This window comes from Macaca nemestrina, chromosome 18 (genome assembly GCF_043159975.1).
Source record: "Macaca nemestrina isolate mMacNem1 chromosome 18, mMacNem.hap1, whole genome shotgun sequence".
Classification (NCBI taxonomy): Eukaryota; Metazoa; Chordata; class Mammalia; order Primates; family Cercopithecidae; genus Macaca; species Macaca nemestrina.
The window spans coordinates 4,017,048-4,033,954 of NC_092142.1; the positions used below are offsets into that span (position 1 = coordinate 4,017,048).

Here is a 16,907-nt window from a genome sequence, read left to right on the forward strand (position 1 = left end):
AGGTTCAGTAATTATTTTAATAGTCGGCCAAAAGAAATCCCTGACAGTGGTGCCAGATAGGAGACAGGTTGTGATTTTTATCTTGTGGCCTGGGTAGTGTCCTGGGACTCTCTGCCACATCTGAGTACAGTGTTGTGGGATAAAGAATCTCTCAGGGCAAGGAGCTTCTTAAGTTAAATCAGTAGAAATGTAGGCATGATATGGGCCTTCAAGTGTGTGAGAAACTATATCATTGTATATCTCAGTGTGTTTTCCCCAACTTCCAGTTGATAAGAAAAAATTCTTCAATAGTTTTCGTATGTGGGAGCTAAGGTGGCCTTGTAAAATTTCAAGTCATCCTTAAATAAAACGACCCACCTGAGAACTTGCTACTGTTAAGTGGTAAAATCAACTGGAGTTGGTTCCTACAAGTTGTGTTTATTCTAGTTTTGTTTGTAAGTAGGTCGTGTGAGTTAATTCATTTATATTTACTATATGTCTTTTAAATTATAACATATTTGTTATTATGTATGTCCTTTTAGATTTTATCTGCAGCTCATACTTTGCAATCATCACCCAGTAGTGTCTTATTCTAGCATCGTGTAAATCCGAGCATCATCTGGTGGACTCTTAAACTTCAGTAGAAACCATGAGTTATTCATACATTTTCCATTCAGATATCAATATCAGAAGGAAACGTAAATGAATATTCTAAATAAGGCTAATTTGTATTAATCTGCCTTTATGTTTGGGGGAAAAAAGCTGAGACATTGCATGAAAGATGATGCAGGATATACGCTGATCTTTTGGCCCCATTGAGCTATTCGAACATTGTCCTGTTCTATTGTCAGTTTTCTTTTTTTTTTTTTTTTGAGACAGAGTCTCGCTCTGTCGCCCAGGCTGGAGTGCAGTGGCCAGATCTCAGCTCACTGCAAGCTCCGCCTCCCGGGTTCCCGCCATTCTCCTGCCTCAGCCTCCGGAGTAGCTGGGACCACAGGCGCCGCCACCTCGCCCGGCTAGTTTTTTGTGTTTTTAGTAGAGAAGGGGTTTCGCCGTGTTAGCCAGGATGGTCTCGATCTCCTGACCTTGTGATCCGCCCGTCTCGGCCTCCCAAAGTGCTGGGATTACAGGCTTGAGCCACCGCGCCCGGCCCTATTGTCAGTTTTCTTCATCATTTATTATATGGTCAATTTTTGAATTCCTGTAATATGAGACCCTTTTCTAGCTTTTAACTTATTGTGACCTAAAGTTAGTAAGTCCAGATTATATGGTCATTTAAAAAAAAAAAAAGAAAAATCCCTCACAGTTCCGTTTATTAAATAAGTAAACCCCACGAATAAGTATTTGTGTCCTGGCTTATAGTGGATGTCTAGAAAAGTAATACATAAGGAAAAATGTTCATCGTATTTGTTTAGTCATGGGATGTGTGTGCCTGTCGAGCACCTCTTCAACTTGGAATCTGATAGAACACCGCCACCCTCATTGCCTCATTTTTCATCGACCTTCACAGTAATTGCTTGTTCAGTAACTGCCACAACCCAGCATGGCAGAGAGAGGGAAGACACCCTTACAAAGCAAGGTAATGTTAACGTTGAGACCATGAATGGCCCTGAGCAGAGCAGAGCATCACTGCTTCCTTCAACATTAAGGAGGATATGGTGCCCTGTGAGTTCACGGGGGTGCCTCCGTGTAGACTGGAAACCACAGCTCTGCGTCCTTCCCTCTTTCGCTCTTGATCGGTAGAAAGGTACCCTCCCTGGCCTGCACGTCGCCGGGTCACACAGCACCGGCTGTGGTTGCACAAAGCCACCGCCACCGGTATTCCTTTGAGGCCATTTGTTTCCAGCCATGGTGCCTGTAGGATTTTTTCCTTTATCCTGTAATTTCAGCCAAATCAGAGCATGTGACCTGGCTTAGATGTCAAGATAACTGTTGTTATGTGCTCTTTTCCTTTCCTGTGTCTGGGACAGGTTTAATTTAACCTGAGAAGGCTGCAAATCCTCGGGGTTGATGTGAAAACAGCTCATCCTGATCTGAGAAGGCGGTCAGCTTTTCTAGTTGTCGCCCTTGGCTGACAGCACCTATTCTCTGTGGATGTGAAACTCCCAGAGACGCTGGGCTTTCTCCTTGGGCATTCCCCAGGCCTGTCTCCAGAGTGGGGCCCAGCATGGGAAGAGTGTACCCCACTCACTCCCGATGTGGGGCTTGGACCTGCAGCTCGACAGCGCCCATGGAATGTGGGTAGAAGTGACAGCAGCCGGGTCTACCTCAGCCTTAGGGCGGCGCGTGTCCTGCATGTGCTCTGGGAGCCTCCACCTTCCATGCTGTGGGAAGAGGGTGCCCAGGGAGCTGCAGTCCCTCCAGCTCAGTCCCAGGACGAGGCCCAGGCAGCAGAGCCATCCCAGCTGAGCTGCCATCGTGAGAGAAATGCGTGTGTACACACTGAGTGTTCAGGTGGCTGTTACATGGCAGCATTGAGTGACACAGACAGAAAAGAGATCCACAAGGGAGAAGTGAGAGTGCTGGAGACTCCACAGGCCACAGGGGCAGGATGGCTTCTGAGGAGGTGACATGATTCTTCTGGGAATAACGTCACTCCATCTGACAGAGGAAGACATGGAGGGTCCAGATGGTTGAAGGCCCAGCAGTGATCCCAGACAGGCCCCACGTCAGACCAGGCTCCTCCAGGGCTGTGCTGCTGTCACCAAAGCCCATCCTGAGGGCAGCCACATGGCAGGCAGTGCTCGCCATTTGTACAGCGAGGCCCAAGTTCCAGCCTGCCTTCTGGCAGGTAGAGGAAGTAGGGGCACTGCCTGGGAGCACCTGAAAGCAGATGGGGCAGCATTTGGTCAAGAGCCAGGAGGGGATGACAGACCAGAGGGGAACCCTTGTCCCATGTGCTGAGTGCATGTGCTGAGTGCATGTGGGGGGCTGGGCACTTGCTCTGTGAGCTATAATTGGTGTCCCTGTGCCCCCCTGGAAGCTGCACCAGGCAGCTTCTTGGTGGAGGACAGTGGCCGCCCTCTAGCCTTACTCCCTTCCCCGTGATGGGTCGCTGTGAGATGTGTGTCCAGGAAAGGCAAACACCAAAGGCAGAGGACTAATTCCTACACCAAATCCTCTGGTGGCCTTGCTTGGGGACTGGATTTTGACAGCTGGAGGCTGTCCTAGACTCAGAGATTGAAAACAGGGAAGAACCATCGCTGAAACCTTTGGAAAAGCCTGCAACGGGGCCTCTGGCAGCCTGAGGAGTGGCGGTGTTTCCATCTGGTAGATGCCGTCTCAATAGGAGGGACAGATGAGTGCACTGGCGCTGCCAGCCAGAGGTGTCTGTCGGCGTGTCTTTATGGAATGGGGCGCCAGTCTTGGTGAGGGTGGTTTACTTTCCTATTTCTAGTCCCCACTGGGCCCACCTTCTGCTTCATGGCCAGCTGGCCAGACCTAGCACTTTCCTGACCTTTGACCTTGGCCCCTGCTGACTCTGGCCCTTGAGGCTTCCTGCAGACCCCATTTGTATTCATTTCCTGCAGTTCTCATACCTGAATCTCGCCTGGACTTCTGCCAAGCCCTCCAGGCCCTCCTCCCCCAGGAAGACCACAGATACTATGTGCAGGGCTGTCCTTGCAGGGCTAGCACACCCCTTCCAAGCGGGCAAGACCCAGGGGCGGCTCAAAAGATAGCTGTGCCCTCGCCCTGGAACCTCTGAATGTTGATTTTTGTAGCAAAAAAGGATGCAGATGTGAGTAAAGGCTGGTGAGATAAGGACATCATCCCTGCTCTCTGGGAGGACCCCAAATGCAGGCACACACATCAGAAGACAAGGCAGCAACTGGGGTGATGCAGCCACAGCCAAGGAAGGCCAAGGATTGCTGGCAGCCTGCAGAAACTGGAGGGCAAGGAGCGTCCCCGCAGGGCCCCCAGGAGGAGCAGGGTCCTGCTGACACCCTGACTGCAGACGTCCAGTCTCCAGAACCGTGAGAGGATCCATTTCTATTATTTTAAGCAACCAAACTTGTGGTAGTTACAGCAGCCTCAGGAGATAAATACAAATGGAAAATCAAAAAGATTCCAAGAAATGAGTGGACCTGGCCGGGTGCAGTGGCTCACACTTGTAATCCCAGCATTTGCGGGAAGATTGCTTGAGCTCAGGAGTTGGAGACCTTGTCTCTACGAGAAACTTTAAAAAATAGGCTGGGTGCTGTAATCCCAGCACTTTGGGAGACCGAGGCAGGCGGATCACAAGGTCATGAGTTTGAGGCCAGTGTGACCAATATGGTGAAACCCCCGTCTCTACTAAAAATTCAAAAATTAGCCAGGTGTGGTGGTGTGTGCCTGTAATCCCAGCTACCCAGGAGATTGAGGTAGGAGAATCGCTTGAACCCGGGAGGCAGAGGTTGCAGTGAGCCAGATAGCGTCACCGCACTCCAGCCTGGGCAACACTTCGCTTCAAAACTCTGCCTAAAAAAAAAAAAAAAAAAAAAAACCCAATAGCTGGGCTTGGTGGCATGCACCTATAGTCCCAGCTACGTGGGAGGATTGCTTGAAGCCAGGAATTCAAGACCAGTCTGGACAACACAGCAAGACTCTACCAAAAAAATTTAAAAATTAGCCAGGCACAGTGGCACACCCATAGTCTTAGCTACTCAGGAGGCTGAGGAGGGAGGATTATCTGAGCCCTGGAGGTCAAGGCTATAATAAGCCATGATTGTGCCACTGCACTCCAGCCTTGGCAACACAGTGCAAGACCCTGTCTCAAAAACAACAAAAACCCAAAACAAAAACAAGAAATGACTAGACCTGAGGCCTGGCCTTTAGCTGCTGCCCTGCCCTTGTGATCTGGTTACTCAGGATCCCCTGGGCCCAAACACACAGCCTATTGTCCACTTCAAGAAGGCTCCCCACTGCCTGGCTGGCAATTGGGGTGGGCCTTGCAGCCCCCACCTGTCCTAGCCCCATGGCGCTGGTGCTGCAGGCGCCTGCCGCTGCTTGTTCCAAGCTCCTCAGCCTCCTGCAGGGTTGCCTGCACCTGATGGCGATGAATCCGGAAGGCAGGCGTGTCCTGGGCCACAGAGCAGTCATGGCTGTTCAGCCACCAGGGGGCTCCATTTGCAACCTTGGATGTGGCTTTGGCCTCTTAGTCCAAGGTGTCCTTGGGGGCCCCCAGACAAGAGACAGGGAGACTGGAGCCCAGCCCCACCCTCCTGCACATACCTGGCCCATCCCTGCCCTATCCTGGAAAATGGGGGCCACTGCACGTGCAAGGGACACAGGACAGGAACCTTTGGCCTTGTTATCAGATATTTTAAAACCAAGTACAAACATGATTATCAGATGCAGTTTTTATAGCAGCAAGAAACCTGTGCTTGCAGAAATAAACACATGCCAGCAACCCACCTATGCGGAAAGCCACACAGAGCCATTGTTTTCTGCACCCTCAGGTGACATTTGCCCCAGGGAAGGTCACAGCTGCCTGAACCTTTAAAACTCCGGGACACACACTGCCTGTGCAGGATCTGGAACCCAGCAGCACTGCCAGGGCCTTGAAGTGCTGCTTCAGAGACCTCTCTTCATAAACTACTTTTTTTCTTAAAGCAGCAAAAGGAGAAAATTGACATCAAAGGATATTCCAGATTCTTGACAGCCTTCTCATCATCTCTGAGGACAGCCCCATCATCTCAGGTGAGCACCAGCTGGAGAGCCTCCGGGTGACTGGCCAGTTCGGAGCAGGGAGGGAGGCTTAGCGTCTTGTCCTCCAGCGGAGAGTGAGGAGGAGGCTCCAGCGTCCCTCTCGGGCGGGTTTTCTGGTGGATGCGAGAGTGACTCGGGGTCCTCCACGTGGTGCCAGCTGTTTGGGTTTCTGGACGTTGTAGGAAAGGCTTGCGGGGGTTTCCCCTGCCCACGTCCCCCGACCTTCAGCTGCACCAGCCCCTGCCAGCTGGGCCCCTGGAGGCTGGAGTGCTGTGGCAGGGATGACGTCTCACTTCTGTTATGTCTCTGCGCCCTGTGCTCTCCCAGGATGAGGGGCATGAGGCTGCTGGGGGCTCTGCTGGCACTGTTGGCCCTACTGCAGGGGGCCGTGTCCCTGAAGATCGCAGCCTTCAACATCCAGACATTTGGGGAGACCAAGATGTCCAATGCCACCCTCGTCAGCTACATTGTGCAGGTGAGGCCAGGGCGGCCTCTCCCCAGAAGCAGAGGGGCTCTGGAGTCTGGGGCTGGTGGGCGGTGCCAGCCCTGTGGGGCCACAGAGTGTCTGGTGTGGGGTACTGAGCGCCTCTGCCCCCAGCCCGGCGGAACAGGCTCTTAGCTGCGGACCAAGGTCCTCGTCCCTGCTGTGCTGTCCCTGGCTGGCAGCAGGAGTCCAGGCAGAAACATGAGGCTGCAGCTAAACCGAGCAATGCCACAAGCATCAACTGTGGCTCCCTTTGTGGCAGTGTGGGGTCCCTAGGTGGCACCAGCCCTGCTCAGCACCACTGTGGCCCTGCCCCCAGATCCTGAGCCGCTACGACATCGCCCTGGTCCAGGAGGTCAGAGACAGCCACCTGACTGCCGTGGGGAAGCTGCTGGACAACCTCAATCAGTGGGTGACAGTGGCAGGGTCCTAGGGAGGTGACATCTCGTCCAGGGCACAGTCTCACTTCACTTGGGCCCCAAGGGTGGGGACCTGGGCACAGCCTTGCTGTTGGCAGCCAGAGGTGTCCCCTAAGCCCCCTGCCCACTGGGACCTTTTGTTTCCTCAATCCAGGGATGCACCAGACACCTATCACTATGTGGTCAGTGAACCACTGGGACGGAACAGCTATAAGGAGCGCTACCTGTTCGTGTACAGGTGGGTGGTCCAGAAAGCCAGGAAGCTCCTCCTTCACCTGGGAGGGCCCCAGCAGAGCAGGGAAGGAGTTTGTCCTATGGGGCAAGAACCTGAGGCTGCAGGGCAGGTCCAGGGTGGAGTCAAAACACCCTCCTGAGGTCCCGGACCCATGGGGTGAGCAGGTGGCGGCCTGCCCGCCCGCCCTCCTGTCTGTGACGCAACGCCTGCCTCCTGGGAAGCAGGAGTGGGGCAGCTTCCAGCCTGGGGTCACCTCCTCCTGCCCGGCCTTCCCGCAGGCCTGACCAGGTGTCTGTGGTGGACAGCTACTACTACGATGACGGCTGCGAGCCCTGTGGGAACGACACCTTCAGCCGAGAGCCAGCCATCGTCAGGTTCTCCTGCCCATTCACAGGTGGGTGCTGCCACACTGGGTGCTGCCTGGGCCAGGGTGGGGCACAGCTTGGTGCTTACGGCCTCCACCCCCTCCTAGGGAACCTGGAATGCCTATGTCACACACTGCCCTCCCAGTCCCTGGGGCTTGGGTTTTCCATTCATTTGGAACGTGACCCCCCAGGGGGACTGTCAGGATTCACAGTTCCAACTGACATGGTGACTGAACCTGCCCCCAGGGAGTGGCCGCTGCACAGAGGTCAGGGAGTTTGCCATTGTCCCCCTGCATGCGGCCCCGGAGGACGCAGTAGCTGAGATCGATGCTCTCTATGACGTCTACCTGGATGTCCAAGAGAAATGGGGCTTGGAGGTGAGACCCTCCCGGGGCAGTGGGCACCAGCGGCCTCCGCTTGTCCCTGGGCCCACAGGCAACGTTTCCTGGTAGGACGTCATGTTGATGGGCGACTTCAATGCGGGCTGCAGCTATGTGAGACCCTCCCAGTGGTCATCCATCCGCCTGCGGACGAGCCCCACCTTCCAGTGGCTGATCCCTGACACCGCTGACACCACAGCTACATCGACGCACTGCGCCTACGACAGGTGAGCAGGGTATCGCGCTTAGGGCAAAGCGCAGCCGTGACTGATACGTCCGGCTTCAGAAATCTCGAGGCCTTTGGACACTCACCCAACTGAACTTCAGTTGATCTACTCAGGAAACGGAATAACAAGAGCCACGATTTTTAGTTTTTTAGGAAAAGCACGTTTGGGGATAAGAGGAGAGGCAGACACATTAGGCTGTCATGTGGTTTCCACTCTGAGGGGCACAGGCCAGGATGTGCAGTTTTGGGCGCCCACAGACCTGCACTGTCAGGTCCCAGGGCTCTTAGTTTAGTTCCTGTGAGCCCTGAGCCAGGCCCATGGGTGACAAGGGAACCTGCTCTCTCTTCCCAACACCCATCAGGATCGTGGTTGCAGGGACGCTGCTCCAGGACGCCGTTGTTCCCGACTCGGCTCTTCCCTTTAACTTCCAGGCTGCCTATGGCCTGAGTGACCAACTGGTACGTGTCCTCCTTGCACAGTCACATGGGGATGGGACACAGGAACTTAGGGTCAGCCCAGACCCTGTGCCCACTTGCCTGCAGGCCCAAGCCATCAGTGACCACTATCCAGTGGAGGTGATGCTGAAGTGAGCAGCCTTCCCCACGCCAGCTGAACTACAGGAAGAGAGGACCCATCCTGCCGCAGGAGCCAGACAAACAGCCCAACACTCAGGTTAAGAAATACCTTTTAATTTAGGTAAATAAAGCTCAAGGCGGCGGGGCTGTCATCTGTGATGTCAGTCCTTCTGGCCCCCGGCTGTCAGTGTCGCTCCAGGGCCTTGACAAGCAGCTCATTCAAGCGGCCCACCATGGCCCTAGGGTCGTCAACAAGCCCAGCGGCAATCATGGCGTTCTCGTATATCTGAAAGGCAAGAGAAGAAACCCATTATGAGGGCCGTGGGGCATCTTTTCATTTTTTTTTTTTTTTTTTTGAGACAGTCTCACTGTTGCCCAGGCTGGAGTGCAGAGGCACGATCTTGGCTCACTGCAACCTCAAGTGATCCACCCGCTTCCCAAAGTGCTGGGATTACAGGCGTGAGCCACCACACCTGGCCATTTTTCCCTTTTTAAAGCAGAATTTGGCTGGGCACGGTGGCTCACGAGGTCAGGAGACAACGTGGTGAAACCCCGTCTCTACTAAAATACAACAATTAGTCAGGCATGGTGGCATGCACCTATAATCCCAGCTACTTGGGAGGCTGAGGCAGGGGAATTGCTTGAACCCGGGAGGCGGAGATTGTAGTGAGCCAAGATCGTGCCACTGCACTCCAGCCTGGCAACAGCGAGACTCCATCTCAAAAAAAAAAAAAAAAAAAAAAAAAAAGGCAGGATTTTGGAGGAAACTGCTGTTCCAGCCTGAAGGTAGGCTCTCAGGGCTGGTAGCCCGGATCTGTGCAGTCATCCTGAGCTGCTGCACTCACCTGATCCACCAGCAGCTGGGCCAGGCCAGGCTCGCTTGCCCGCAGCTGATTCAGCTTCTTGATGAGCACATGCCTGCAACACAGAACCCACCAGAAAAAGCAGCTCAGGACCACGTGCTGCAACCCTCCCTTCATGTTTTGGGATTGTCAGAATATTTAGTTTTTTAAAGGTATATAGATGATATGATTATATACCCAGAAAACCCAAGCGAAGCAGGAGCGTCAGTATTAGAAAATGCTGTAAGGTAGTCAAGTTCCAAGATCAAAATACACTAAAGGGACAAAAGGAGCTTATGTGAAGACATGCCTTGGTTCCCAGATAAATAATAGAAGGGAGGAAGTCCCACATGCTGAAACATATTATAGGGCTCTAGTAAATAAAACAGTTTAGCTCTGGAAAGGGGGAAGGCGAACAACTCCATGTAACGAGGGTGGACACTGGCCTGATGAGGACAGTATTTCACAGAAGAGGGAGGAGACAGATCACTCCGTCCGGCAGCACTGGGATAACTGGGAGCCATGCAGAAAACCATTTAGACCAGAGTAAATTCCAGAGGGATCAAAGATGAAAAGCACAATTCTAGGGAAGAAATGCTTCATAATCTCAGAAGGGGAAACCCAAAAGCCAAAAAAAGCATCATGTGGTATTTAACATGAAAATTATAATTTTTCACTTAGGAGAAGTCTGATAAAACCGAGGGCTCCGGGGAACTGTACATTTGTACAACCTCTCCAGAGGACAACTGAACTCAGGAAAACCACATGTGGATGTGCTGAGACTCAGCTATTCCACTTCCTAACTGTAGCCCTTTAAATACTTCTTTTTTTAGATGGACTCTCACTCCTTCACCCAGGCTAGAGTGAAATTGCATGATCTTGGCTCACTGCAGCCTCCGGGTTCAAGAGATTCTCCTGCCTCAGCCTCCCAATTAACTGGGATTACGGGCACCCACTACCACCCCCAGCTAGTTTTTGGATTTTTAGTAGAGACGGGGTTTCGCCATGTTGACCAGGGTCTCGAACTCCTGACCTCAAGGGATCCACCCGCCTAAGCCTCCCAAAATGTTGGGATTACAGGCGTGAGACACCGCACCCGGCCTAAACCAGGAAACACTTTAAATGCACATCCTCACATTTCTAGTCTATGTAGCTGGAAAAAAGGACATTCTTAATATGCTAATGCGGAGATCACCTAGTTACCCTACGGGAGAAAAGCAAGGCAAGGACCCACTGCACAGCAGGTTACCCCCAGGAAATCCAAGGGTGCAGCTGCCCACAAGAGCACATCATCTCTGCAGAAATACAAAAGCCCTAATGCTGGCTGCACTGGGGACACAGGTAGGAGGAAATTTTCCCCCGTAAACAGTTTTGAATTCTGAACTATGTGGACAGAACACCAAATTTTAAAACAAATAAAAGTGAACCTGGCTGGGCACAGTGGCTCTCACCTGTAATCCCAGCACTTTGGGAGGCCGAGGCTGCAGTGAGCTCTGATGGCGCCACTGGTGCACTCCACCCTAGGTGACAGAGCAAGACCCTGTCTCCAAAAGTGAAGTCCTTTGGCAATAGACAGAAACGAGCACTTCTGCAGCTATCTTAAAAAACTAGTTTGGCACCAAAACTAGTTACAGTGACATGGTGTCTGCCTCACTGAGCTGCTCCAGCAGAGGCGCAGGCATTCTGCAAACTGGCGCTGCTGTGGGAAGGTGCTTACTCGGCACTGACAGCCATAAGCCAAGTCAGCTTTTCCCCCAGCAGTGCCACGGCCAGGACAATGCATCTCCCTCACCGCCAGTATAATTTTTAAAGGTAAGATTCTAAAATGACAAAAAAAAAAAAAAAAAAAAACTAGACATGTACTAAAGAACAAAATAAACCCTGGCTGGGGATGGTGGTCCACACTTGTAATCCCAGCACTTCGGGAGGCCAAGGCAGGTGGACCGCGTGAGCCCAGGAGGTAGAGGTTGCAGTGAGCTGAGATCGCCCCACTGTACTCCAACCTGGGGGACAGAGTGAGACCCTGTCTCAGAAATTAAAATACGACTTAGGCTACATTGTGGGGAGTGATAAGGCTATGGATTTTTATTTCCTTTCTGTTGTTTTCTAACATTTTTGGTAACTTGTTTATGTAACTTCATTTTTAAAAAAATTGCTGTATACAAAATTTCCCCCAGAAAAGAAACTTCATCTATAACAAGTTAGAAAATGAAATTTTAAAATACCCACTAAGACACATCAAAGAATAATTCTTTTTTTTTTTTTTTTTTTTTTTGAGACGGAGTCTCGCTCTGCCGCCCAGGCTGGAGTGCAGTGGCCGGATCTCGGCTCACTGCAAGCTCCACATCCCGGGTTCACGCCATTCTCCTGCCTCAGCCTCCCGAGTAGCTGGGACTACAGGCGCCCGCCACCGCGCCCGGCTAGTTTTTTGTATTTTTTAGTAGAGACGGGGTTTCACCGTGTCAGCCAGGATGGTCTCGATCTCCTGACCTCATGATCCGCCCGTCTCGGCCTCCCAAAGTGCTGGGATTACAGGCTTGAGCCACAAAGAATAATTCTTTAAAAATGGTACCAGAGCTCTACAGAGAATGTAAGGTACCAAAGGATGTTGAAGACCTAAATAAAAATATCACATTCATCGGTGCAAATAAGTGATACTGTAACAGTGTCAATTCTCCTGAAAACTCATTTAGGGAATCTCAAAACAATCTCAGTCAAACCCCAACAGGCCAGACGCAGTGGCTCACACCTATAATCCCAGCACGGTGGATCACATGTGGCCAGTTTGAGACCAGTCTGGGCAACATAATGAGATCCCATTTCCACAAAAATTTTTTTTTAAGAATTAGGAATGATGGTTCACACTGTCTCAGCTACTCACGAGGCTAAGGCAAGAGAATCATTTGAGCCCAGGAGTTTGAGGGTGCACACATCACTGCACTCCAGCCGGGGCAGCACAGACCTTGTCTCAAAAGAAAGAAACATAGGAACAATGAATTCATGACTCTGTAAAGATTTCTTAAGATCCCAAAAAAGCATCTAATGAAAACGTAAATGTTCTATTAAGAATACCTACTCATCAAAAGATACCTAAAGGCAGGTGAAAAGACATTTACAACAGATAAAGGGCATATAAAGAATAGCGGGAAGAAAGGAGGGAAATCTTACATGCTTAGCCACTGTCAGGGCTGGGGGTTCTTGGTCCACCCTGGAAGCAGCTCCCACCACCGGGGCCACAGAGAAACCCACACAAGCCCCAGACGCGCGGACAAGAATATTCAGAGCAGCGTGGTTCTCCACCACTTCTGACCAAGAACCACCCGAGGCCCAGCAGAGCAGAACGGAGGAGTCTGCTGCACCGAGGTGGGTTGCTGCAGCGGATATTATTCGGCTATGAAAATGAACTTGTGGCAGCCCCTCTGCGTAGGCAACCCTCATGCCAAGTGAGCAATGTGAGACTTCAGCAAACACCAAGATCCACGTACAAAGCTCAAAACAGGCAAAACTGAGCATGTTCAGGACATGCACAGGTCGCAAAGCCACAGTCCAAAACAAGGACATGGTCACAAGTTGGGATGCAGCTGGCCGGCCAGGTTCCGTTTCACATGGGTGCAGCCTAAACTGAATACAGCTCCTCAGAGTTACCCACATGTCCACAGGCCTCACACACTTCTCTTCTGTGTCACATTCCACAACAGAAGAACACCACACACAGGATTCTGGGGGATCCCGCAGGCTGGAAGGGCCAGGAGTGTGGCCTCACCTGGGGTTGATCTCCAGCGTGGGCTGCAGGAGCTGTGCACGCTCCTCCTGGGTCTTGGCCAGCTGCTGCATGCGCAGGAAGTGGCGGGCAGCCCCCATCTCCAGCACGGTGACCATGGCAGGGTGGGTGTCCAGTCGGAGTGTCACCTGTGAGCAAAGCCAGGGGTTGAGGGTGATAAAGGCTCCCAATGTGAGAGGGCTGGGGACTGGCAGCATCTTAACCAGGGGTGAAGGTCACCCAGACTCCGAGGTAGCAGGCAGGATCTCAAGGACTGTCCTGTACCAGTGCTCCTCCCTCCCCATGACCCACTCACCTGTGGGCCCTGAGCTGATGCCCCACACAGACACTGTGCCTTAGGGGCTCCACCACCCTGGTCCCCTACTGCTGCCTCCAGGAGCTGCCCAAATCCATCCTCTGGTCCACGCCAGCCCACCCTGCATGAGGCCCCTCCTCCAAGTGACCATGCATGGGACACTCACTTCTTGCTCCAAGCTAGACTGATTCGGTGGGGGCGGGGGCGGGTCTTAGCTCTCTGAAGCCCACCCAAAACCCCCTAAGAACCCAAGGGAGAAGTGAGCTCCTGAGGGCTGGGGTAGCATGTCCCTTCTTCGGAACCCCCACGTCCTCAGCTCCTGCTGAGGGTTGCGACCGGGACAGTCCACTGGGGCTGCGGGTTTTTCCGTTTTCAGTTCGCAGCTGCTCGGGAGCAGGGCTGGGAGGAAGACACTGCCCTCCTGCCTCAGCGGCACCCCCGGGCGACACGTGCCCACCAGCGACCCACAGGGTCTCCAGCTGACACCATGGGCTTCTGCTGCTGCTGGAAGGACACCCACCGGGCCAGGTTCTAGAAGCTACCAGCTGGCCGGCCTGTTAGGCACACTGAGGGCCACAGTGGCTAAGTGGTCATCCATCCCCGGGAAAGCCTCACCTTCACGTTGGTGACACGCGACCCCAGCACGTTTCTCATCCAGGCCATGAGCTCCTCCGTCTCCTCCTCTGACAGGCGCTCGGCAGCTGCGGAAGAGCAGGCGAGAGTGAGCTCAGGCCTGCACCCCCACTCCCCGGCTTCCATGGGGGCCATGCGGCATCCTGCTAGCTCCCACCTCCTCTCCCGCCAGGACGGAGACAGAAGCTAGCAAGATGCTTTTCATCTCAAAGTAAAACCTCAAAGGATGCTTCAGGTTGCCTGAGGCCCATACAACTTGGTTAGGGCTTTAAAAAGACAACACACAGCCTCTCAAGAAGCTGGGCCAGCTCCAGAAGCCAGCATGGTAGGAACACTGGACAGATCCTTGGTATCTAAACCAGAAGGCACCTCCCCCCCGTCACCAGGGTGCTCCCACAAGGCTCTTCTCAGGGGTGGCTGAGCCCAGGTCAACTGAGGAAAAGCCAAGGGAAGCCCTCACTGCAGGACAGCAGAGGCGTGCAGGGAGTAGGCACTGGCCCCATGCCTAGAAAGCAGGGGATGCCGACCTGGGGACCCGTCCTCAAACTTCTCCTCCTTGTAGTGATCCACGACGATGTCCGTCTCCACGGAGATCAGCTGCTTCTTGTCAAACTCACGAAGGTGCAGCAGGGTGAGCTCATCGAACTGCTCGTAGCAGAAGAGAACCTGCAGGTGGTCAAAAGCAGCTCGGTCAGGCCTGGGGGCCTCCCCCGACCACAGAAGAGAGGAGGAGGGCTGAGGGAGCCAAGCGGGCCACACGGGGGAACACTGGGGCAGGTGGGGATCCCAGGCCTACGTGACAGTTACTGCCACACCTGGGTCTGAGGAAGGCTCTCATCTGCCTTCAAGGCAGAAGCACTCCACGCATAAAGAAATCCACATGTGGCTGAGTGCAGTGGCTCATGCCTATAATCCTAGCACTTTGGGAGGCCAAGCGGGCAGATCACAAGATCAGGAGTTCGAGACCAACATGGTGAAACCCTGTCTCTACTAAAAATACCAAAATTTGCTGGGCGTGGTGGCGGGCGCCTGTAATCCCAGCTACTCGGGAGGCTGAGGCAGGTGAATGGCTTGAACCTAGGAGGTGGAGGCTGCAGTGAGCCGAGATCACGCCACTGCATTCTAGCCTGGGCGACAGAGCAAAGACTCTGTCTCAAAAACAAACAAACAAAAAAACGCACATGTGACTTCCAAGTGACACACACAACCATCACAGTCAGTCCAGCCTCTGTGTCCGTGACCCTGACTCACCGTGCAGCCCCACCCTGCATTGTGGGCAGGTTCACCCAGCAGAGAGCTGAGAAGGTCAAGACCCTCCCCCGGCTGCAGCCCCAGGAGCCTGCCCCACCCACCGCTCACCCACCTCTGTGTCTTTCTTCTTCATGGCCTCATAGTAGGGCGAGTGCTCTGCCAGGTGCCGGTTGGGGGCGCACAGGTAGTAGATGTTGCGGGTGCCGGCCTGCATGCGACTGGCGTATTCTGAGAGGCTGGTTAACTGCCCGGCGGGCAGCGCTGAGGACTCGTAGCGCAGCAGCTTTGCTATGTCCTCCTGGAAGGGACGGGGCAGGTCACCATTTGCTCCAGGCCCATGGGCTCAATGTCCCTCAACCAGCTGGGTGCAAACCCTCTGATGCCCATGGCCTCCTGACACTCCAGGCTGGTCCTGACGCGAAGGACAGTAGTAGACTTGGGGGTTGTCTGAGACCAGGCCTTGCTCTGCCCATCAGGCCCCTTTCGGGAGCTCTGGGGGCTTGGGAATCACCTCTTGCAGGGGCTCTCCAGGGAGCTACGCGCACCATGCCCTGGGAGGGGACCCCCTGCCCCGCAACAGCAGAGCCTGGCCTGGACCTAGCATCTTCCCTTTCCCCGCAGCGACAGAGGCAGTCTCTGGTGAGCACACGGACATGGGTGAAGTCCACGGTTCTCAGTCCTCCTCACAGCTGGCCAGTGGGTGTCAGTGGGATTTGGAGAAGGGCCCTGAGAGGAGGGGTTTGCCCTCCTCCCCATCACCTGAACACAACTGTGACCTCTGGAGCTCATGGGAGCTGCAGCTGGAAGGACACAGCGGGGAAAACAGACGGAAAGAGGGAAAAGCAAGGAGCTGGGCATCCACCCAGCAGGGCCCAGGCCACCCCTGCACACATGGTGGGTCTGCACTAAGACATGTCACACATGCACACCTACAAAGACCTAGAAACGTCTCTGGCTCCTACCTATGTGCTATTAACTCAAATGAAGATAAACGAGAATGAAGAGGCCTGTGTCAGAAGCTGCTGGAGTCTGCAGACAACCAGAACGCAGCCTCCTTGGGACCCCACACGCGTGGAGAGAAGGGACATCAGCACAGGATGGGCTCCTAGGATGAAATGTTCTGGGATTACAGTGGAGGCAGCTGCACCACACTGTGAATGCACTAAATGCCACTGAAGTGTACGTGTTAAAAGCTGAATTCTGTGAATTTGATGCTCTGTAAATTGTATCTCAATAAAAAATGGACAAAAAATGTTTATGGAACAAATGTTTTGTTTTTCAGCCATCCACTGTTTCAGCAACTGAATGACTGGCCCCAGTAGCATAGTATTTGGAGACTGATATCCAGTACATGATAAATAGTCCCTCAACAGACACTGAGACCACCCCCTTCCCCACCTACAGGATCACAGTCCTTGGCTTGTCCCGCCTCTCTGTGGCTCCCCAGCCCCCAACATCCTCTGCGGGGAGACAGTCTGTGCACACCCCCTTCCTGCCACTACCTGGGCTGCAACTTCAGACAGCAGTGAGGCTGAGCCCTTCAGAATAGAGCACAGCACTGGCAGGAGGGTCAGGACGCGGCTGGAAGGTGCCAGAGGCCCAGAGGCCCGACTTTCCATTTCCTGACCCTGGCAGCAGCAGCAGCAGTAGCCAGGGGGCCCAGCTGCACCACCATCACGTCAGGGGATGCCTCCACCAGCTTCCTCAGCAACCCCAGGGACAAGACGGCCCAGAGAAAGGCCTGGAACACAGC

At 53.5% G+C, this 16,907-nt stretch overlaps 2 protein-coding genes across 14 annotated transcripts in view; one reads left to right on the top strand and one right to left on the bottom strand.

Moving 5' to 3' along the window:
* Window positions 1-8,497, top strand: part of LOC105467855 (deoxyribonuclease 1) — a 39,159-nt gene extending 30,662 nt beyond the window's left edge. For 3 of the 12 annotated variants that reach the window (XM_011717623.3, XM_011717626.3, XM_011717627.3), the window contains exons 2-9: window positions 5,418-5,658; window positions 5,995-6,142; window positions 6,471-6,559; window positions 6,725-6,808; window positions 7,084-7,199; window positions 7,417-7,547; window positions 7,623-7,777; window positions 8,139-8,497. In XM_011717623.3, the coding sequence (XP_011715925.2) occupies window positions 5,996-6,142; window positions 6,471-6,559; window positions 6,725-6,808; window positions 7,084-7,199; window positions 7,417-7,547; window positions 7,623-7,777; window positions 8,139-8,367 (951 nt within the window). In that variant the 5' untranslated portion in view covers window positions 5,418-5,658; window position 5,995 and the 3' untranslated portion in view covers window positions 8,368-8,497. Of the gene's footprint in view, window positions 1-1,026; window positions 5,659-5,994; window positions 6,143-6,470; window positions 6,560-6,724; window positions 6,809-7,083; window positions 7,200-7,416; window positions 7,548-7,622; window positions 7,778-8,138 lie in introns of those variants that run through there. The other 9 variants (XM_071084022.1, XM_071084024.1, XM_071084021.1 and 6 more) reach the window with 7 other exon arrangements.
* Window positions 8,451-16,907, bottom strand: part of LOC105467857 (TNF receptor associated protein 1) — a 70,116-nt gene continuing 61,659 nt past the window's right edge. For both annotated transcript variants that reach the window (XM_011717632.2, XM_011717633.2), the window contains exons 13-18: window positions 15,267-15,452; window positions 14,431-14,569; window positions 13,886-13,971; window positions 12,958-13,103; window positions 9,198-9,270; window positions 8,451-8,638 (exon numbers count right to left, since the gene is read on the bottom strand). In XM_011717632.2, coding sequence (XP_011715934.1) covers window positions 8,537-8,638; window positions 9,198-9,270; window positions 12,958-13,103; window positions 13,886-13,971; window positions 14,431-14,569; window positions 15,267-15,452 — 732 coding nt within the window. In that variant the 3' untranslated portion in view covers window positions 8,451-8,536. The remainder of the gene's footprint in view (window positions 8,639-9,197; window positions 9,271-12,957; window positions 13,104-13,885; window positions 13,972-14,430; window positions 14,570-15,266; window positions 15,453-16,907) is intronic.